Source organism: Ovis aries, chromosome 8 (assembly GCF_016772045.2).
Source record: "Ovis aries strain OAR_USU_Benz2616 breed Rambouillet chromosome 8, ARS-UI_Ramb_v3.0, whole genome shotgun sequence".
Taxonomy (NCBI): domain Eukaryota; kingdom Metazoa; phylum Chordata; class Mammalia; order Artiodactyla; family Bovidae; genus Ovis; species Ovis aries.
The window spans coordinates 32,373,737-32,397,585 of NC_056061.1; the positions used below are offsets into that span (position 1 = coordinate 32,373,737).

Sequence of the window (23,849 nt, forward strand, 5' to 3'; positions counted from 1 at the left end):
GAATGTGACTTTCCTTGCTTAGAAGAACAGTTAGTTGGGGGTAAAGTTTTTAAATGATTACTTAAAGTCACACAGCAAACCTAGTACAAACACCAGAGTGAACACAGTACAAACATCAGAGTAATACCTAAAGCACAGAATTTATTTACACTTACTATAACTTAAATATAGCATATACACATATGAAATAAAACATTACATGCGGAAGTTCAACGCTGACACTAATGTGTGCGCTTTATGAAAAATAGTTTCTGAAACTGTCCTGTAAAGGAATGTTTCATGGGTAGGAAATGTTTCACTGTAATTATATTTTTACAAATTAGTCAACAGACTAAATTCAAATGCCACCTAAGCAAAATCAGGGTAAATTATTGTGTAATTTAACTCAACATCCTACTGTAACTTCAGAAAGAACTGAAAATGCTACACCTTCAACTATACAGATACAGAAAATTTAAAGAAATAACCTATTTGAAACTGAAGTTAAGACAAATGTTTACTTGTGACTTTATGTAATTGTTTTCCTGTTAAAACAGGAAGCCTCACTGAACTACCTTAAAATTATCTTTAGAGAATAGAAAAAAATCAATATCACTTTAGAAAACATTTCAAAATTATATTTTTTATATTTATGGAGCAAAAATTACTTTTCATAATATATTTTAAAAAGTTAACCTTAAATTAGAGGCTAGTACTTGTCATACTGCTACTCGATCAGAGATGAATTTAACTTTCTCAACCATTTTACATATTGAAATTTTATTGATTTCACATAAAATATGGGCAGCTCTAGTCTTCTCTGTAACTACTGTAGTGAAAGATAATATATTCTAGAAAATAAAAAATTTCAAAGAGTAATCATTTAAGTCAACAGGCATATTGTCAAGATTGTTTAAAGGTATCAACCATAGCACAAATAATTGGTAAACACAATTCTTCAGCTTAAATGTGAATGTTGTAACACAACTAAGCCTTGGGTTTGCTAATGCAAATAGTTTGTCTTTTCTACCATATCAAACAACAGTTCTATATGATAAAGCTCACAGCTGAGTCATTTGTTGAGGTCATATTGAGTAGGAGGAAAAAATTAGTGGTTTTAAATTTAAAAGAGTCAAAATAATGGCAGAAGTCCCATCTTTAAAAAGCTGATCACATATATTTTGAAGGCTTACCATAATTTTAAGACAAAAACTTTAAAATAGCTTCATTTTTTTTTTGGCTAGGTAAGAAGTGGATTTATTTAGAGAAACATACTCCACAGACAGTGTGGGCATCTCAGAAGGCGAGAGCAGCCCCTGGGTATGGGGCTGTCAGTTTTTATAGGAGTGGGTAATTTCAAGGGCTAATGAGTGGGAGGAGTATTCCAGCTAGGGGAGCTTCTTGATATGATAAACAAAAATGATTCTAAGTAAACCTGAATATTTCTATATAAGTACATTAACAAGAAAATTTTATTTGATATACATTTTAAGTTTTGATATACATTAATGATTAAAAATTTATATCACGAGATTAACAACTAAATGAAAACTTTTAGTGCACTTGAAATAGTTTTAATAAACACTTTATAAAGATCGAGATGTTTTAGAAGCTGCTCACTTTTACACACAGCCAGTGACCAAATAGTGTAATAAATGTAATTTTTTTAAAATCAGGATTTTCACTAGCAAAGGAGATTATACCAAAAACCTAATGCAAAAAAGACAAAACATAATTTATACATGTCTTCTAAAATTTTTAATCTATAAAAAAGTAAATTTTGTTTTTAACTTACACAGTATAAATTATTTAGCTGAAATGGTTTTGTAGTACCTGAAAGAATTGTTTGAAAAATATAAATATAGTATTTTGGCTCTCTCATGCCCCAATAAGAAATATTGATTTGAAAATTTATAAAAAACTTAAAACATGTTTTCCCACCAATAGAAATGGCCATTCAATGCTAAGTCCTTTTTCCTATATAATTAGGCTTTTGTTCAGCCATGAAAAAACTAGAAACTGATTGCTTGAAATGAGCTGCATGCCCTTTGTCCTGGTTTGTCACCTTTGACCCTTAATTTGATGATCCTGCATGTCAACCCATTCTATTTTTAGGAAAATAATGTCAAAGTTCTATGCGTAAAATAGTACTTTTTACTGAAATATTAAACACATTACAACATTGCTTTCAGGTAACTTCTACAATGGTTTCATATCAGTGTTATTTTCATACAATACAGAACACAATAATATTGTTAGGGGTGACAACCTGGTGTTTATCTTGCTTCAAACAATAGAAAATTCCCACAAAATGCTAACTCAAGATTATTATAATTTCAAATTTATATTTTTCTCTTTATTTAAAAATGCATTTATTATTATTATTTCTAGTAGAACTTATTTTTATGAGTCATTTAATTTTATTATTTTGGTAACCACATGTTTTGATATTGGTTTTCATAGTGCCACTTTGACAGTGATATAAAACCAAGTCAAAAATTGCAAATATCAAATTCATACTGAAGTTTACAGCAGTGTTCCCTAGAATCGGACAGTTTTTGAGAAAACTCACTGGTCTCTTAAATTGATTTTAAAATCTTGTCTTCATCTGTAAGTGGCAACTTGCAAAGAAAGAGAAAACCTCTAGCACGCATCCCATTGATTTTACTGACATTACCCAAAATCAATGTTATATTAATATACTTCAGAGATGAAATTTCTCTATCATAATTTTTGGTTGATTTTAATGATTACCAAATTTCATCTGGGTAAAAAGAATATATAAAAAATTATATATGAGATATATATAATTTTTTCTTACAGTGATGATATTTGAACATCTACACAATTTCTGTGTGCAGTTTTCAGTCAGATTTAGCAATGGCCAACATGGCTGTCTTGGTTCAGCACTATGGTCAGCGACTTCATAGAGAGTCACTGTCAGAGAAATCCAACACAGTGTACACGTACATACCGGTAAGTTTCTCAAACCAATATGATTCTATACTCCATACATTCCTAGATATAGCCATATAAATCAATTTTAAGTATTGTAATGCAAAGAATTTTTAGTTATGTGTGACAAAGTAGAAATTCTTTACAATGTGGTTCATCAGAAACAGTTCAAAAACAACACTTACTTATAATCCAAACACAGTTCCTTCAAAAGGCAAGAAAATCAAGTACAGGCTCTAAAGCAATTAAACACAAAATCTTAGAAGTATTTATGACTACAGATTTTTAAAAGAAAATAATATTCTATTAAAAATTAACAAATAAGAAAACGCTTTAGTTGACCAAAATTTTGTATAGTCCTTTTCATAATCAATAGCTTAATTACTTCTGAACTGATTCATCTCTAAATCTCCATTTTCCTTTTTCTCCAATCAGTTCCACTATGGATTAAGATAAATGTTAACAGATCATTTCCTCACTTGCGCTTCCTAATAAGGTCCCCAAAATTGGCAGTTTTGAATAGCATTTTGTTTAAAGAAACATCAACTCTATACCTGAAGACTGTCATGAAGACCGTTACCTGAAAACATGCATACAAGGTTTATTTAATAACATATTTTTCTCTTAATTATGATTTGTAAATTATGATAGCAGTGTTATAAATACAAAAAAGTTACATGATTAGATACCAAACATTATCAAACTACTAGGTAAAATCTGCTTAATCTCTTTGTTCAGAGTAAACAGGAAAAAAAAATGCTTATATCCACTTTATTTATTAAAATTCTAGTGTTTAATTTACATGTACAACACACTTTAAGTCATTCTGAAGATTAATTTTGAATACTACCATACTAAAACTTAATCTATTTCGCTTACACAAAAGTATAGTTCACTTCATTTACTCCCATTAATACAATTTTTAATCTAAATCCTGATTAACTTCACAAATTTTTCATTGTTTCTGAAAGAAATCTGGCACAGACATATAATAAGACACTCTACAATTTGACAAGGATTAATGGGACTTGATCGCTGAATTATTTGGTTCCAGATCTACTGAGGAGCATCAATAAACAGTTCTAGTAACCAACATGAACTACAAAATAATTCTATCCTTGAATTCTCTCAATATTTTAAGATCAAGCAATGATTAGCTGATCCTATTTGTGAAATGGAAAAGTCAAGTAAAGCATTTTATTCATTTTTAGTACCTTCCCCTCCCCAGCAAGTACTAGAAAGAGGCCTATATCAATTTAATTCTTAAAGCTCTTTAGGAAATTTGGGCACACTGGATTGCCCTATTTCAGACATTCAGAGAGAAAGAATAATGGGAAGCAAGAACTGTCCCCCAAATGAACAAGAATATATTTAATCACTAATCTATATGGAACAGTATTACCTATTGTTAATTTATAATATGACTTCTCTCTTACATTAGTGCAAACCCATAACAGAAAAAAAACTAATGGCATAAATTCCATAATAATTAAATTTGTATTTTGAAAATCACACAAACTGGCATACATTTCCAGTAGTTCAATTTAAAATTTTGAAGTTTCCGCGAAGTCCTTAAAAAATTAAACTGTAATGTTTCATAAGTTATTGTTGGACTTAAAAATATCCTTTACCGTCAGATGCCTTTTAAAAAGCGTTACTGCATTATCACCTAACTAAATACGCTAACAATCTGAACAAAAAAAGAAAGGATTTTTTTAATCCGAGTAAAAATCATTTTGTCATACTTTTCTAAGGATGGTGTTAAATGTTTTAAATTCATTCTAACATCAGTTGTCATGTGTAATTTTAACTTCCACAATATTTTGACCAAGAAATTAAAAACTGCAATAAAACACGAGTCTATTTTCCCTTGCGTTAACAGCTATAGGGATAAAAATCCTCAATGGAGAATTTAGTTCTATGAGCAGTAATAATACTTGATAATGTTAATATCCTGTGGATGAAAACAAATCCACAGAGAGATCAGAAAGGAACTCAAGGAAACACAGGAACCTAAGATTTCAGTCTGTGTTACATGAAACAATTCAAAATGGCGGACTATTACTTACATTTAAAAAATTTCCGCAATGAGGGCACTAAATACATACTGCAAGATGTTACTCGAAAACACTCAATATTTACCAACGTGTAGTTTAAAAAAAAAAGTTTGGGGAGTACAAATCCTCGTAAGGCACCCGCATTCAGTGTTCCAGTCAGTAGTCAGTTACTGCTCTTGCGAATGTATCGATTCTTCTTTGGCTTTTTTCCTTTTCAAAAGCAACCTAGATCCAAGTGCGTTTTTCTCTGTTCTCCTCAAATCCTTAATTTTAATTCATGAATTTACATTACCAATCCCGAAGCAAAAAGGATCCCCGACGCCTGCGGCTACAAAGCAGCTCCGCAGCGGAGTGCGCGAAGGGCAGGAGCGGACGCCCCCTGGCGGCGCAGCCCCGCGGGCCCGAGGCGCCCGAACCGGCCACCAGGACTCCAGCCCGCGCCGCACCATCGCACCCGAGTGGCCCGCGCCCCCTCCCGACCCGGCCCGCCAGCTCCAGCGGCCGGGCGGCAAACGGCTACGGTGAGACCTGGCTGCCGCGGAGGCAATGCCGCGCCGGCACACAGCGCCGATCCAGCGGCTCGGAGCTGGGAGAGAAAGGTGTGAACCCGGAAGTACATCGCCTGCCCGCATCTCGGTGGGAACACGGGGGCAATAAATCAGGGCCGGCGAAGGCAGGACACAGCTCCGGCTCCCAAACAGCAAGTTGCTGCGAGACCTGTTACTTCCCCACCTGGCCCCGTTCTTCCCCCTCCCTGGCGCTCACGCCTCCTCCCTTCTCCCGGCTGCGCCGCACCAAGCTCCCCTCGACGTTGCTCACGTGCCAGACCCGGGGCCACGAGCGCCGTCGGCACCCGCGCGCACACCCAGCCCCTCGAACACTCGCCCGGCCGCGGGGCGCGCTGCTTACCTCCGGGGCCTCATGGTCGCGTTGCTCGCTCGGGTAGAGCGGGGGAGAGGGTGTGAGTACGTGTGTGGCGTTCAGTCCGGGGACGGGGCGGAGGAAGGGGCCTGGACTCTGTCACTTCCTGAGGGAGCGCGGCGGCCGGACACCCGGGATGCGCGCGGCGGGGCCGGGCCGCTCAGCACATTGTGAGCCGGCGAGGGGACGCGGCGCGGAGGGGCCGGGGAGCGAGGGCGGCGCTCGGCTGCCGGACTGGAATCCGCTGTCGCCGCCGCTCGGCCGCCACAGCCCGGCGGGGAGGAGGGGGCCGGGCCGGGGTGGGGGGGCCGCGGGGCGCGGCGGCGGCGGCGACACCAGACTGCTCGACTGGAGCCCTGCGTCAGGCGGCGGCACGCGCACACCTGCCCGCCGCCGCTCCGGGCCGCACTATTGGCTGTCCGCGCGGAGCGCGCGAGATTGAACTTTCCATTCATTCTTGGGCCTGCCGGGCGCGCGCGGCGGCGGCGGAGCTTTCCCCGGGGTCTCTCGAGGACGCGCGCTGCCCGCCCCAACCGAAAGGCGCGTCCCCGCGCGGACTGTGGGCGCGCACGGTCTCTGCCGCCGGCTCTTCGCGTGGAGGTTGCGAGCGTCGGGGCCTGTCACTCGGGTCCCGCTGCGCGCTGCACGGGCTCCTGGAGGACCCTCAGCCGGCGGTCCCTGGGCTGCGCCTGGAGAGAGGCAGCAGCGAAACTGTAAGAAGGTACCAAATAGTATCCTCAGCCCGTGTCGAATCAACAAACCCTCTGGAGGTACTGGGAGATAATGAATTCCTAACAGCAGTTCAGAGCAGTGAGTAACGTATCCCAGAATCTAGTGAGCGTCGTAGTGTCAGAAGTTTGGCGGAACCTAATATCAGCTCTACATTGTATTTCCTAAACAACAAAATACTGAACCTCAAATTAAATACAGACGTTGTCTCACACAATGCCCAAAGATCTGTGGCCAAAAATATTGTGCTGTGTGTATCTATGGTATTTCCTTCCAAACTAACGCTTCCTTCGCCCCTGTTATTTTCTACCTAACGACTTCATAGTTATTTCTTGTCAAAGTTTCTATTTTCTCAGAACCAGATGCGAAGTCCTGATCAGTCGTTATCTGACCAGCTACAAAAATTACAGCCTTGTGATTTGTGAATGGATATGATCAAATATAGACTATTTGGTGGAACTGATTAAAAGGATTAAATATTTTAGCCAACTAAAAACTAGATGTGTATATATAATTAAAGTCGAAAAATTTAAACATGACCAGTAAAGGCCAGTTAGCTGGATAACCTGTAACGAAAGGGCAAGCCTTGAAATCATTCCTATATAACGTTGATCATATTTTCCCTTCCAGCTCCTGGATTAAGATTAGGAAGCCAGTTCATCTGTCAGAGATAGCCACAGTCTAGAAAAATCACTTCTAGCCTGGAGTTGAGATAAGTGCAGACAAACTAATCAGAAGCAAAATCCCATTTGACTCCCTAAGAATTTTCCAGGTCAACCACCTTCCAAACATTCCCTAAATGGCTGCCTAATTGTCCACTGAGCATGTGTACAACTTGACTGACTTTAAAGTTGCCTTTTCATTGGGAAGTTCATAAAGTAGTTCACATTACTTATGGAGCAATACTGAGGATTCTTTTAGATACAATTCTTAGTTTTAACCATTGTATCAATCCATTGCAGTTGATTTGCTACAATGCTGCATACTTTACAGTATGATTTCAAAGATAATTTAGTGGAAAATGATGCAGACATTGATCACTGGAAATAAAAACAGCAATTAATTGTATATCACTACCTGAAATATATGATATGCTTTGATTTAGAAGCATTATGGTAAGTTTTTATTTATGAATAGAGCTTACAAATGATACACTTAAACCTACCAGGACACTTAAGGTCCCTTGGCTGCACCTGGAGGGAGACAGCAGCGAAATGGAGGACGGTACCAAATAGTATCCTCAGCCCAGGTGTCTGCTCCTTAACCAACAAACCCTCTGAAGATAGTAGGAGATAATGAATTCCTAATGGCAGTTCAGAGCAATGAGTAATGTAACGTATCTCAGAATCTAGTGAGCATAGTAGTGTCAGAAGTTTGGGGGAACCTACTATCAGTTCTGGGTTTCCTCCCCGCCAATACTCTTTCAGATGCTTTGTAAGACTTTAAGTATACTTATGTAATATCTGTTTAAACTACTGAGAAGACTTGTAATCAGAAAACAAAAATTAAAATGTTAAAATATAACCTAGACTTAGTATTCCAAACAGTCACATAGTCATCTTTCTTTTTTATTTTTAACTAATTATTACAACGGCTCCATGCCACAGTTACAAAAATGAAAAATGAGACATTGTAATGCTTAATGTATTATTTCATATCAGGTGACAGGAAGGGGAGATAATGATGTTTGATAGACTAAGCACTTAGTAAAGAATATCTTAGCATGATTAGAAGTGGATGAAAAGCCACAAGAAAAAGTTAAAAGCAAATGAATTTATCATTTGGGCATGGCTCATGGCAATTATTAAAAGCGTATTTTTCTACCTGGGGCTGTGGTGATAATTTGTAAGTGAGTGAGAGAAGGTCGCTCAGTCATGTCTGATTCTTTGCTACCTCATTTACTGTAGCCCACCAGGCTCCTCTTTCCATGAAATTCTCCAGAGAAGAATACTGGTATAGGTAGCCATTCCATCAGCAGGGGATCTTCCAGACCCAGAGACTGAACCTGAGCTTGTTATCCTGCATTGCAGGTAGATTCTTCACTGTCTGAGCCACCAGGGAAACCTAATTTACTTTAAAAATTATATCTGATAATTACTCCCAAGGAGCACAAGTTTTGTTTTGTTTTACAAGTTTTGTTTTGTTTTGTTTTTTTTATCCTCAATGCCTACAACATTGCCTGACATGATGTGAAAGAAATGTCATTTTTTAATTAATGCATGAGGATGCATTCTGAATATATTTTCAAGCAGTAATTAATAAGACACTGAGAAAATATAGAATGCAGTGTTACATCTCACCTTCCCCTTTTTAGTGACTGTAGTATATGAAAATAAATCCCAAACAGTATGACATTTTTACTTATGCATTAGAAGTATTGAGTGTTATCATTTGAAAAACTAGGCTCTATATGTCTTTATTCTTCTGCTCAAAAACAATTTCTAAAATAGAGTTTAAGAATAATGAAAGATTCGATTTTAAAAAAAGAATAAATATTGTATTTGTTTGCTGGAGCCTTCTCTAATTACTTCATCTTCATTTGATCATCTGCAAAGACCCTATTTCCAAATAAAGTCACATTCACGGTATTGGGGGTTAGGACTTAAGCAATTTTTGGAAGGGACGCAGTTCAGCCCATAAGGTATTGTTGTTAGAGCTGGATGATTTTGCTTCTTAACTGATAGCTTTCTGCAGGTACTGACTAGATCCACATAGGATTTTTTTTCCTCCATATTATGGTAAGAGAAATAACTTCAGTCATGAAAGCTTGTTTTAGACTGCTATATGCCTGTCACAAACATAATTTATCTTCTTTTCAAAATTAAAAGTTTATAAAGCAAGCACTGTCACCCAAATTGTAAGGTAAGGTATCTATTGAACTCTTTCTCTCATATACAAAAGAGAAAAATGAAAATGAACAGGAAGCTTAGCCTTCACAAAAGTTATAACCAACTTGTACTTGCCAATAGAACTAGCAAAAATCCTAGTTTGACAGCACTGAGTGTTGGCAAGACTGAGTAAATCACTACCTTCATACCCTACTGAGGGAATGCAAAAGGGGTATGACGTTTAGTAAGGGCAATTTTGTGACATCTTTTGAAATTATAAGTGTAGCCTATGACCTAGCAATCCCTCTTTTGGAAAATTATCCTACATATACAAATGCCCACATGGCAAATTATGTATATACCTGGGTTGAACATTCTTATCATAGCAAATAGAATAGAAATAACCTGGATCCATCGACAGAGGTCAAAGAAATAAAAAGCAATGGTACGTTGATACAATGGATGGAAAATTTCTCTGTGCACTTGCATGGAAAGGACTCCAGAATACATTATTAAATATGAAAAGTCACATGCCAGATTCCACATATACTGCCTTTTGTGTGAGAAATAGAGGTGATAATATGAGTATACTGCTTATATTTGTTGTTACTTGGATATAGAAACACTGGGAAGATACTTGGGAAATCAATCATTTGCCTATTGGGGATGAATAGGTCAGTGTGTATAGGCTAGGGGTGGGAGCAAGATGATATATGCCTGTTTAATAGTTTTGGTATGTGAACCATGTGAATGTGTTACTTTTTTGAAAAACTTTTAGTGAAAACAGTGAAGAATGACAAGGTATTAATCCTGCTTCTATGAAAACAAATGCTACTTCTATGAAAACAAATGCTGCTTCTATGAAAACCAATGCTATTTCTATGAAAACCACTATTTAAAATCTTTCTGCTTCTTGAAAACTCATTTGTTAAAAATATCTCCAGAAAATGAGAAAGAATGGACTAATGAAGCAAATGTAATAAAACCTTAACTATTGAATCTTGGTATAGGCATGTTCATCTTCTTAGTCTCTCTAATATGATGTGTTTGAATATCTTCATATTTCTAAAGTTCTCTCTGTTTATATGTAGGTTTTTCATTCTTCTCATTTATTTATTTTTGGCTGTGCTGGGTCTTCATTGCTGTGCATGGGCTTTCTCTAGTTGCAGAGAAAGAGAGCTATTCTCTAGTTGTGGTGGGTGGACTTCTTATTGTGGTGGCTTCTCTTGTTGTGGAGCACAGGCTTAGGTGCCCAGCAGAATGTGGGATCTTCCCAGATCAGAGATCAAATGCATATCCCCTGCATTGGCAGATGGATTCTTAACCACTGGACCACCAGGGAAGTCCCTCTAATGTTCTCTTAATCATTAGGATTTATAAAATCTCATGAGTTATATAAAAATTGGATAAATTTCTGAAAAGTTAGAGAAATCAGATATCACTTAAAAATTGTTAATACCGGGCTTCCTTGGTGGCTCAGTGGTAAAGAATCCACCTGCCAATGTAAGAGACACAGGTTCAAAACCTGGTCCAGGAAGATCCCACATGCCACAAAGCAGGTTAAGCCCATGTGTGAGAACTATTGAGCCTGTGCTCTAGAATCCAGGAGCTGCAACTACTGAACCCACATGCCACAACTTCCGAAGCCCACGCGCCCTAGAGCCCATGCTCTGCAACAAGAGAAGCCACCTCAGTGAGAAGCCAGTGCACCACCACTGAAGAGAGCCCCCACTCGCTGCAACTAGAGAAAAGCCCACAGCAACGAAGACCCAGCACAGCCAAAAATAAATAAATAAAATTATCATTTTTTTAATTGTTAATGCCTAAATTTCTTGGCTCTGGAGGAGTCTGCCTAATTCAGAGCTTTAAGGCAGTTGGCTAGAAATAACTAGTAAAGCCTCCTTTGAATGGTAGTCTGGTCAAGTAAGCCAACCAGGGGAAAAGGAATGCTTGGTTGAAAGATTGCTTATTATTATAGTATCTTTCTATATGCAACCAACAGCCTTGCCAATAGTATATATCATAGTCGTACACAGAACTGTAGACCCCAACTTTTTAAAATTGAACTTCCTCATCTAGCTCCAACTTCTAAAAGAATCATTATAGTTCAATTTTAAATTTTTCATTTTAATTGAATTTTAAATTATTAGAGCTATGATGGTAAAACATCTGCCTACAATGTGGGAGACCCAGGTTCAATCCCTGGAGAAGGAAATAGCAACCCACTCCAGTATTCTTGCCTGGAAAATCCCATGGATGGACGAGCCTGGTAGGCTAAAATCCACGGGGCCGGAAAGAGTCCGGACACGACTGACTATCACTATCACATGGTATAAAACTTGTATGTTTTACCTCATCAATGAGCATATATCTCCTCCAGTATATATATGTATTTATAGCATGCATGCATACTTGTATACTAAAACCATTATACTTTCTGCTTCCCTTTTCCCAGCATGTGTAATTCAGTGTTTACATTATTGACTATGATTAAGAATGTTAATATAGTTGATTATATAACATAATGTTACATAAGTGACATGTTATTCTTACTCTGTACTGCATTTTTATTTCTTTGAGTTAATAATTGACTTTGTTTGCATAGGTTTCTATATACTTATTGCTGATTCAATCCAAAACTTTATGTTCAGACCATAAAATTATATTGTATACATTGTAAAACATGTACAAAGTAGAAATTTAAGATAATGAGGTAAAAATCAAATTTTGATTTTGTATTTTCCATTTCTCATTGGATTGTCTTCTGTGCTCTTTCCACTTGGAAACCATTGGATTGGAGCATCCATGTTGGATGCCAAGGACAGTGCACAGTCCTGATCCTGCCCTGCTATTGCTTAAGGGCACAATGAAAATAGAAAAGTACAGATTAATAGAAAATGTATTCTCCTTTTTGAGCAAACTCTGGGAAGTAGCAAAGGAGAGGGAAGCCTGGCATGCTGCAGTCCACAGGGTCACAGAGAGTCGGCCATGACTTGGTGACTGAACAACAACATCATCCCCATTTCTTTACTTCTGCAAGACTAAGATCCAAGATTTAATGATGTGCATCAGTAGCATCATTTTTGTGTGTTACAAGATAATAATATAGCCCCATAAGGACAGCTGTGTTTGCTTTATTCTTTAGAGTTGGCACACAAAAAAACAGTTGTGGATTAGATCCAATAGATGAATACTTGAACCAGTTTCACCCAATTCTCCCAAGTCTTTGAGACAGGAAAGGATTTATTAATACTAGCCACAGAAGGTCCAAAATCCAGGGTCTTGCAGTATTAAAAAGGCCACTACATGTTTACCTCATACAGTAAAACATAAAGAGTTTGAAAAGCTTTGGCTAATTAAAAATTAGTCTTGAGGGGCTTTCCTGGTGGCTCAGTGGTAAAGAATCCGCCTGCCAATGCAGGGGACACAGTTTCAATCCCTAGTCCAGGAACATGTCACAAGCTGTGAAGCAGCTAAGCCCACATGCGACAACTACTGCAGCCCACATGCTCCGTGTGCATATGTAATCGCAGGCAAGAATTCTTTTTATGTGGCTTCTCACACAACTTCTCCTACCTTTGCTTACTAACTAGGAAGCAAAGATAGGCAATTTTAGTTATTTAGGGAGGCAGGGGGCAATTGCTTCTAACTTTATTTGAGAAAAATAGAAGGTAAACGTATCAAAATAGAATAGAGGCTTGGTGGGTGGGGATGGTGAGTGTTGGCTACTGCAGGGTGGGCGGTTGGGTTAAGTCATTTACTTGGTTGCAAGCTGTTTGGACTTTGCAACTTCTGGGCCCCCGAGCTGGGCACACACCTGGAAGGTGACGGTGATGGTCATCTCTGCCAGTGGGGTGGCCAGTGTGGGCAACAGGACAAGAATTTCCAGGATAGACACATTTGTTCTGAGTTGCTTGCAGGGTGGGGGGAATAGGGGGTGGTATGTGGGCAACATAGGTGGAGGCCCTTTTGTTAATCTTCAAAACATACCCATCTTTTTTTACATAAAATTATGATTGATTCACTAGCCACTGAATGAAAAGGTTAATGAATGACATGCATATAAAAATAAATTCAAGTACTTCCATCTCTCTTCAATAATATTACTCAGAACTTCTAAATGTAAATCGTAAGAGGTTCTCAGGCAGTATAGTTCAAGGCTCTGTTGTGTAATCATCATTTAACACAGAAAAGGAGTGCCTGGCATCATCTGCTTTTAGTTTCGTCAGAAGCACAACATATGAGACAATATATTTTAAATAATTTTTATAATGGTGTTCTTTTTTTAAACTGGAAGTGCCCTTCAGACTTTAGGTGGTGATAGCCATGAAGCTGTATCTACTCATTTTTAGAGCCCATTTTCATTTAGATTTTCCCCCAATAAAAATTCTCAGAGGGGTCAGGGACTGGCCTTAAAAATAGAATTATTGAGAAAAAAAAGACATTGGATTTATGTTGCAACATATTTTGAAATGTCAAAAAAGGGAAAAAAGGATGCCTCAAAACTTTGCAGATTTGCACACAGCTTGTCTTATTATTTAACTTTAGCATAGATTATATTAAACACTTGACTTTTTAAAATATAGAGTTGATGCATGAAGAATTCCAAATTGAGATCTGCCCTGGGTCATTTTCTCCTTTAGTCTTACCTTAGTAACTGAAATTGCTGTGCTTTCAGCACTACAGATCAAGCTAGAAAGCTAGTGTTAAAGTACAAATTGCACTTGGTATTTAAGATAAGCATGGGAGCTTTAATTCCCTTCTTTATTTAAGATACTCGTGGGAGCATCCCTCAGTGGTAGAGAAACCACCTGCCCGAGCAGGAGCCACAGGTTTGGTCACTGCTCTAGGGGGATCCCACATGACGCAGAGCGACTGAGCCCATGAACCACAACTGCCAAGCCTGTGTTCTAGAGCGCTGAGGCCCCGTCCACAGCTACTGAAGCCCCCGCACCCTGGAGCCTGTGCTCTGCCGCAGGAGAAGCTTGCGCACCAGAAGCAGAGAGTAGCCCGCACTCGCCACAAGAGAATAGCCCACGCAGCAATGAAGACTCAGCACAGCCAAAAGTAAATAAATAAAAGGGTATCCAAAGAGGATAAGCATGAACAAGTTAGCTCAAATTATTCAACAGAATTAAAATATTGTGATAGCCATCTTGATTCCCATTTATTAGAAACGCAATATAATAATGGGTGTTAACCTGAAGCAGGTGATAAACTAATGTTAAGCAGTCAGTAAAGCTATTCAGAAGTAAATCTAGCTGAAAACCAGAATGTATTTATTGTAAAGTGAATAGGGATAAATTATATTGTAATTCACCACTTTTTTGTAGGGTGGAAAATAACTTCTAAAACTGAAAAGACAGGGTGTGGGTAAAGAATTAACATGTATGAATCCTAAGTGCCAGACCCTGTTCTAAGCACTCACAGACATTATCTCATTTTCATCTCATAAGAAATCTATGAAATAAGCACAATAATTTCCCTTTAGAGAGGAGGATTCTGAGGTTCCTCAATGTTTCTTACAGATCACCTATACCAAAACCACCCAGAGAGCTTAATAGAAGTTTAAATTCTTACACCTCAAATCAGATTCCCCTGAATCATAATTCCTGGGGCATCTTCAAGAGAACCAAAAAGCATTAAATACATAATCTCTTTTAGTGAGTGGATGTTAAAGTCATCAGTTAATCTTTTTCTCTTCATGACAGAGTTCCTTAGTGACCAGTATCTGTATCTATGATTACATTTCTATGTTATAAATGGTCAACTAGAGATTTTTCAACCTGTAAATAAAGACAGCATAATCAAGAGGAAAGAGACCAGCATTCTAGACTTTCATGTTTACCTAATCTCTTCCTCAGTTGACTGTCAGGAATAGCATCAAAAGCAATTGTGAGCACCATTCTTAAGGCACACTAGTAGTTATTTTAGTAATATATCCTTTTTATTTTGCTTTCCTTATTTCAGTCTCTCTTTTTGAATATCTTATTGTACACCAGTTTTTCTTCTCCCCTTACTGTGCCTTGGGTTTGTTACTAGTTTCTGCTGACTTGATGAAGTATTGAATAATACTCCATTCTACTTTCCCAGTACTGAACCACGTAAGATATATACAGAGAAGCAAGACAGATGGAGATTAAAAAGCTAGATTGAAAACTAGGGCTTAGATCAACAACCAATCAAGCTTCCTAATACTTCTCACCATACAGACCTTGGAATGACCCACTTACCTGGAATCACTGCTTCAAATGTCGAGCCTGGAGAGTAGGAACAAAGACAAGCAGTAGCCTCCAGCCATGCTTTTAGAAGGCAGTTTCAAGTCAGGTATGGGTATTAATACAATTGTATTGAGACATATTTAGAATATGTATGAGTATGTATTGTGACTGTGTAGCAGAGAGTTCTGCTTTTTTTTTTTTTTTTTTTTGCTGTCATGTAGCAGAGAGTTCTGGATAGAATAGTATGACACAGTCTGTGGCAATGGTGACATTAATGGTGGAGTCGCTCAGCTTCAGATGAAGCCTCCTAAAGTGGTATACAGAGAGGAAAAAGACTGTCCCACCCTCACAACATTTATAATTTAGTAAATAAAGGAGATAGGAAGAACTTATATCAGTAGTAGAAATAAGAAGAGTCACAACAGCCAACATTTATCATGTCTTTACTGTATTCTAGGTGATCCCTGATCATAGTTGATCCTTACCACAGAATCAATTTTTCTAGGTACTAAAATAATTCTTTCTGTATAAATGGATAAACTGACACTTGGTGGGGGGAGGAGTTGGTATTAAATAGTGTGCTCATGGACACACAGAATAGTAGGTCCTTAAGCTAAGATTTAGACTCAGGAAAAAGAATATGACAAGTATTATGAACACAAAACCCAGCATATAAGATGGAAAGTCAGACTTAACTGGAAAAATGGTTGGAAAGTATGGTTGCTTTCCTCAACAGACCAACCCCTTGCCTAGAACACTGTAGCTCTTGTTGAATTGTGGGTATATGAATACCCATGATGAGCTTACCTTGAGTTTTGGAGAAGGAAGTGGCAAAAGTCGTCTTATGTAATTTTTGATTCGAGTCTGTGTTTCCATGTTTTGCTCATGGTCTGAAGAGAGACAGAAAGGAGAGGGTTTAACAGGCGTGCTTCAGAACAGACGGAAGCCAAATCTGACAGTAAGAGAAGTGCCAAGAAATCAGGTCCCAGAGATTATGGTGGGTTCAGACATAGATAGCTAGGGCAATTAGAATATGCGAGTAATTAGCGAGAACTAATTAGTTAGCAACAGACTTCCATCTTAAGCCTTGACCGCATAAAGTTGCAAAGCCACTGAAATAGCTAAAGTAAAGCTTTAGAATAATGTTCCCAAAGTAGAACATTTAAATTGAAGCAGCAAACATGATTGTGAACAGGTCCAAAATACCTGAAGTGGGATATTTCTATTTTTCATAGTGGTAGCAAAGAAAACTAAAGATCATCATAGATACAAGTTAAGATTCACTTTGTATAATGAATAACTGCAGATTCACCAAGCAAAAATACTGGAGTCGGTTGTCATGCCCTCCTCCAGAGGATCTTCCCAACCCAGAGATCGAACCCAGGTCTCCCACATTGCAGGCGGGTCCTTTACCATCTGAGCCACTGGAGAAGCCCCCAATAAAAGTTTATTTACATTAAACATTTACTTAGTTTAAAGAATTGTCATAGATTCCAGTTAGTAGCCTGTGCTTTATAATCCATGTAGGGCAGCCCAATGCTATCTTATATGAGGAACTATAAGAAATATCTGATGGACAGGAGATGCAAGGATGCAGAAAGTGACATTGCTTATTAATTTACCCATGTAAACCTCAAAGCAGGTCACGGAATTTCCTTTATTGTTTACAGACTCAGGAGCCCTTGGAGAAAACTTCGCACCTTAACAGCTAGGTCCTTGTGATAATGAAATTAGTAAAAAAAGGGAGATGAAATCCCCTCAACATCTATACAGAATGAAGGTTGAGATTAATTCATCAAGCAGAGAAAACAGTTGACCACATAGCAAAAGAGATGTTCTTGCTGATCATCAGGAACAGAATATTCCTTTCAGCCTGTTTTTTGTCTGTCATTCAGGTTCAGTGAATTTTGTTTATCTGTCCCTTCCTGTTTCCGTCTGTTCTTGCCCAAAGGTGCCTGTGGGAGGTGAGGTCGAGGGCATGAACATCCTGGGCCTGGTGGTGTTTGCCGTCATCTTTGGTGTGGCCCTATGGAAGCTGGGTCCCGAGAGAGCACTGCCCATCTGCTTCTTCAGCTCCTTCAGTGATGCACCCTGCTGCTGGTCTCCTGGATCATGTGGTAAGTGGTGGAAGGAGGAACATCTGCTCCTTCAAACCAGATGGCCTAGATTCAAATTCAGCGTCAGCTATTCCCTGGCTATGTGACTTCTGGCAAGTGACTTTCTCTGTGCCTGTTTCCTCGTCTATAAGGTGGGGACAGTGCTGTATTCCATCGGAGCTAAGACTGATCCCAGAACCTTCTTGATCCCACTGGAAGGCAACAAAAAGACAGCTGAGCTGTGGCCACAGCCTGGCTGTGAGCCATCTTAGTTTTTGAGATTTCAGTGTCATCAAATGTTCACCTTTGGATCGATGACCAAAAATAGTGCCTGCTTGATAGGGTTATTAAGATGAAATGAGTGACTGAGGCATAAGTAAAGCACTTAGAAAGTGTTTTAAATGTCTAGCACCTACTAATCGTTGACTTAATGTCGGCTACGATTATTACCATTATGTATGTGCTTTTGTTAAATGGCCTCAGATAAGGAGGGAAAAAAACACATGCAGAGACATTCGACTTTACCCTTTCGACTTCACCCATGCCACTTCCCTCTGCCTCGTCTCCACTTGGTAACACACTGATTCTCAGGATGCATCCTGGATCAGAAGGTCAGAAATCAGAAGGCGAGTGACTTCCTGGAGGTCCGGTGGTTGAGACTCCGAGCTGCCAATGCAGGGGGTGTGGGTTCAATCCCTGGTTGGGGAACAAGGATTCCCACATGCCATGCGGCACAGCCAAAAAAAAAAAGAGAAATCCGGAGGTAAGTTAGGGCTTCTGCATTTTTACCGAGTCTTCCCCCAGTTCAAACCTGAGTCTGGGGTAGTTGATATCTAAGAAGTTGCTATGTGGAACTAATAGAAACAGGTGGTCAGGTCAGAGCAGGCTCTGCAGCTGGACAGCCTGGCTTCTCATCCCAGTGCTGCCATTTCCCAGCTCTGTGCCCTCAGTAACAACAAGTTACTTATCCTGCTGTTCCTCAGTTTCCCCATCTGGAAAATGGACTTGATGGTACCAGGCACAAGTGAGTTAATACATGTAACCTTCATAGGACAGCGCCTAACCCATAGCATGGCTATAGTAAACAAGCTTAGCTTTGTCAAGTACTTGTATAATTTTTGGGCACATCCCATTGGCTAGAACCTGGGCATTTGGCCAATCCTAGGTGCACAGGTGGCTAGGAAATGGTGCTTTTCTTCTGTTATTAAAGAGGAAAAGAGGTTTGAAGACTGGTGGCTCAAGTGGTAAAGATTCTGCCTGCCAGTCCTGGGGACATGGGTTTGATCCTTGGGTTGGGAAGATCCCCTGGAGAAGGAAATAGCAACCCACTCCAGTATTCTTGCCTGGGAAATCCCATGGACAGAGGAGCCTGGCAGGCTACAGTCCATGGGGTCACAAAGAGTCAGACATGACTTAGCAACTAAACAAGTTCACTGCTTCTATTCTGTCATCACTTTACAAATGAGCCCATCCAGTGATTTTTTTATTTTGGTTATTGTGCATTTCAGTTTTCTATTTTCCATTTGGTTCTTTTCCTTGTATTTCTTTGCTGCAGTTTTCTGCCTTTTCATTTGTTTCAAAGGAAATCATAATTGCTTTTTGAAGCATTTTTATGATTGCTCTCTACAGTCCATGTCAGATAATTCCAATATCTGATGCACCTCAGTGTTGGCATCATTCCTTTTTTTACTCATTCAGCTGGTGATTTTCATGGCTGTTAGTATTATAGGCGATTTTCTGTTGCATCCTGGACATTTGGGCTGTTGTGTTAGGAAATTCCAGGTCCTATTTAAATCTTTTTATTTTAGCAGCAGTCACCCTGTTTAGGTTTAGCATGCAGAACCTGGTCTACTTGTAGCCTGTGGTTTTAATGACACTGTAATGTTGAGCCTTTGTTGTTCTATTTTAGTTTGCCTGGCTTCTCTGGTGCCTCTAGGGTTTCCACTCATCCTTGCTGTTGCCACCTGTGGGGATGAAAGTCACTTCCCCAGTCCCAGCCACCTGGTCTCTGGGTTCGAAAAGGAAGTCTTCAGCCCACACCGATGACAAGTTTTTCCCCTGGGCTGCTTGTTTTCAGAGGAGCTTCCATTCTGTCCCCATTGCCAATGCCACTTGTCCTGCCTGCTGTTATTGGCAGGACTCTTACTTGACTTAGAGGAGGAATGAGTCTACCTGGGCCATCTTCTGCCATCAGATCGGGGTTTAGGAGACATGGAGTATGAATTGCTTTTTATTGCTGGATCAGTTCAGTTCAGTCACTCAGTCGTGTCTGACTCTTTGCAACCCCTTGGACTGCAGCACTCCAGGCTTCCCTGTTCATCACCAACTCCTGGAACTTGCTCAAACTCATGTCCATCGAGTCAGTGATGCCATCCAACCATCTTATCCTCTGTCATCCCCTTCTCCTCCTGCCTTCAATCTTTCCCAGCATCAGGGTCTTTTCCAGTGAGTCAGATCGTTACATCAGTTGGCCAAACTATTGGAGTTTCAGCTTCAGCATCAGTCCTTCCAATGAATATTCAGGACTGATTTCCTTAAGGATGGAGTGGCTGGATCTCCTTGCTATCCAAGGGACTTTCAAGAGTCTTCTCCAACACCACAATTCAAAAGCATCAATTCTTCGGCACTCGGCTTTCTTTATAGTCCAACTCTCACATCCATACATGACTACTGGAAAAATGATAGCTTTGACTAGATGGACCTTTGTCAGTAATGTCTCTGCTTTTTAATATGCTGTCTAGGTTGGTCATAACTTTTCTTGCAAAAAGCAAGCATCTTTTAATTTCATTCCTGCAGTCACCATCTGCAGTGATTTTGGAGTCCAGAATTTATTGCTGGGTGGGGAGGATCATAAGATACCCAGCCACTGTGATGGTCCTTTCTTCTTGGGTCCCTAGACAGTCTGCCTTTCCCTTTTCACCTTTCAGAGTCCTCTATGGTTGCTTCTTTTGTTATTTTCAGGGTTTATAGTTGTGCTTGGATAGACAAATCTATACCATTTTGTCTGGACAAAGCCCACCAGAAAGTCTATTTTAAAAGGCAGTGTTGTCGTAAATATTCAACCAATCCTTGAAGGACCTGAAACATTCATTGAGCAAATGTTGAGCACTTACTATGTATCAGGAAGTGTCATGGAGATAAAAAATGAACAAAGTATATTTGGTGCCTTCCCTCATAGAGGGGACTGACTGTTCAGTAGAATGGGGAATTATTTCATAGTAAAAGTTATACTTGGAGGCCAAAATGGTACCACTTAGAAAGAACACTTTATCATCTCTGTCTTCCACTGTAGGGTCAATATAACAAAGACCAGGAGCACATTATGACTAGAGATGCAAAGAAGAGTGCCAACTTCAGAATGACAGTGAAAATAGTAGCCCAGAAGGCATTGCCAAGGAACAGAATCCTGCAGTGTTTACCAAAGAAGAACATGAGCTACATGGGTTGGTCAAAGGAATGGACTTGAGAGTCCTGGTCCTGATAGTAGGTAGAAACTCAGGCCAATTCTCATCACCTCCCAGAAATATGCTGGGGAGAGATGCAGAAGATGGTTTGATTAGTCCAGGAGTTGTTTGGACAGTAATAGGAAACATGTACAGCAGACAATTAAGGCTCTGTTTCACACAACTAATTAAGAAGCCAAATTGGGACAAAAATATCATCTCTGATATTGAGTCATGGAACAGTGTTTTTATCTAACAACTCCCTTTGCTATGGTGATGCTCCGACCTTCAAAATAAAGCTGTGGGGCAACTGGCCATAAGATAAACAGTGGATTCAGAGTGTTGTGGAGATGCTCAAAATCTTTAGACTCTCAAGTTTCTTCAGGGTTCACTAAAGGCTTGAAGCGCAGGCATCCCTACTATGCTGAACAGGTAACCTGAAAGGGGTTTCAGTAATCATTAGAGTAATATGAGAGAACTGTCTGATTCAGGTTATAATATCTGTGTGTTTGTGAGCATCTGCAATATAATAATCGTCTCACAGAAACACTTGGGAGGTTGTTTCAAGGGCCAGTGATTGATGCCTGTGGTCTACTGAGCTGGAATAGTTTTCATGATTATTGGGAAAATCAGAGTACATCTATAAATGCAAAAGTAGTCCCAGCATCTTCAAATATTTGAATATTTGTAAAGTCAGTTAATTCAATAAGAGGCCCTAGACCCTTTTTTCTTGAATATTTTCTTCAAATTGATAATTAGATTATATTGAACACAATTTTTGTTGCATTCCAATAAGATTAGTGCCCTTTCTTGGCCTGTGTACTTATTCTAGTGTATTTATCTTCATTTGGAAAAAATTTTATTATTGCTATTTCTTTTTAGTCATCATTCTATAAATTCTTCTACAAGGTGTTTTTATTTATACATAACCATTCCACATGTAAATTTCTGGTACTACAATTTTATTTTCTGAAATATTAAAGCTGATTAATTTTCTAAACGTTTCTTAAAGTTATTGAAATGAAACAAGTTTAGAACAGGATAGAGGACATAATGTACCAAGTAGAATTTTCAGAGATAAGAGTTTGATATATACTTTACTATAGCATCAACAAAGCATTCCAATACTTTGGGTCATTTGTAGTTATTATCAGAAGTAAATCAAGATAATCACCTGCCCAGTGTACCCCCATTTAAAAAAATTTTTGGCTGCACCGAGCGGCTTGCAGGGTCTTAGTTCTTGGGCAAGGGACAGAGCCCAGCACCCTTGGCAGTGGAAGCACAGAGTCCTAACCACGGGACTGCCAGGGGATTCCCTGTACCCCCGTTTTGAAAGTGCATGACTGAAAGCATGGGTGGTAGCAAGAACAGCAGAGACCAAGCTGCCTGGAGCCCATTCTCTAGTGCAGATGGTCAGTTGTAACAGACCCTGTGGTCCCTCAGTTCAGTTGTGTCACTCAGTCGTGTCTGACTGTTTGCGACCCTATGAACCACAGCATGCCAGGCCTCCCTGTGCATCACCAACTCCCCGAGTTTACCCAAACTCATGTCCATTGAGACGGTGATGCCTTTAACCATCTCATCCTCTGTCGTCCCCTTCTCCTCCTGCCCTAATCTTTGCCAGCATCAGCACAAGCTTCTTCCAGCCCAGCATTTCTCATGATGTACTCTGCATGTAAGTTAAATAAGCAGGGTGACAATATACAGCCTTGACATACTCCTTTTCCTATTTGGAACCAGTCTGTTAGCTACCATTAAAAAAAATTCTCCAGTCTGGATTCTTGGACCTTCTCAGGTGGCTCAGCAGTAAAGAATTGCCTTCCCAGCAGGAGATATGGATTCAAGATTGGGAAGATCCGCTGGAGAAGGAAATGGCACCACACTCCAGTATTCTTGCCTGGGAAATCCCACGGACAGAAAAGCCCAGTGGGCTACAGTCCATGGGGTCACAGAAGAGCCTGACGTGACTTAGTGACTAAAAATAAAAACAACCTGGATTCTTAATCAGGGCAAGAGGGCACTGAAGTATGAGAGAGAGAGGAGTCTATATTGGAAGTCAAATTTGCTGCAAAGGAACAAAAATGATGGGATGAAAAAGGATCAGGAAAGAAAGAAAGGAGGGAGGGAGGGAGGGAGGGAGGGAGGGAAAGGAAGGAAAGAAGGGAAAGTGAAAGTGGTTAACCAGTCAGTGTCACACTGACCTGATTTCTTAACTGAAGTCTTTGGGGTTTTGTTTGTTCTTTGTTTTTATTGAACTATAGTTGATTTACAATGTCCTGTTAATTTCAGATGTACAGCATGGTCATTCATTTGTATGTGTACATATATATGCATATAGGTATATGTACTCTTTTTCAGATCTGTCCCCTTACTGATTATTATAAAATCTATAGAGGTTAGGGCCTCCTAATTCCTCGGTGGTAAACAATCTTCTTGTCGATGCAGGAGACAAAGGTTTTATCCCTGGTCTGGTAAGATCCCACATGCATAGGGCAGCTAAGCCTGTGCACGACAACTACTAAACCTGTGCTCTAGAGCCTGGCAGCTGCAGCTACTGACCCAGGTGCTACAGCTACTGAAGCCCGCACACCCTAAAGCTCTTGTGTGTTCTGCAACAGGA

General features: G+C 39.5%; 2 protein-coding genes across 7 annotated transcripts in view; one reads left to right on the forward strand and one right to left on the reverse strand.

The window, feature by feature from the left end:
• LIN28B (lin-28 homolog B) overlaps positions 1 to 6,071 on the reverse strand; it is a 136,033-nt gene extending 129,962 nt beyond the window's left edge. For 2 of the 6 annotated variants that reach the window (XM_042253146.2, XM_042253144.2), the window contains exon 1: positions 5,901 to 6,071. The gene's annotated coding sequence lies outside the window, so the exon portion shown is untranslated. Of the gene's footprint in view, positions 1 to 5,003; positions 5,372 to 5,900 lie in introns of those variants that run through there. The other 4 variants (XM_060419171.1, XM_060419169.1, XM_060419170.1 and 1 more) reach the window with 2 other exon arrangements.
• On the forward strand, positions 6,049 to 18,718 carry LOC132660185 (uncharacterized). Its single transcript, XM_060419181.1, has 3 exons — positions 6,049 to 6,186; positions 6,278 to 6,682; positions 17,642 to 18,718. The coding sequence occupies exons 1-3, from the start codon at positions 6,049 to 6,051 to the stop codon at positions 17,891 to 17,893; spliced, it is 795 nt and encodes a 264-aa protein (XP_060275164.1). The 3' UTR covers positions 17,894 to 18,718.
• The last annotated feature ends 5,131 nt before the right edge of the window (positions 18,719 to 23,849 follow it).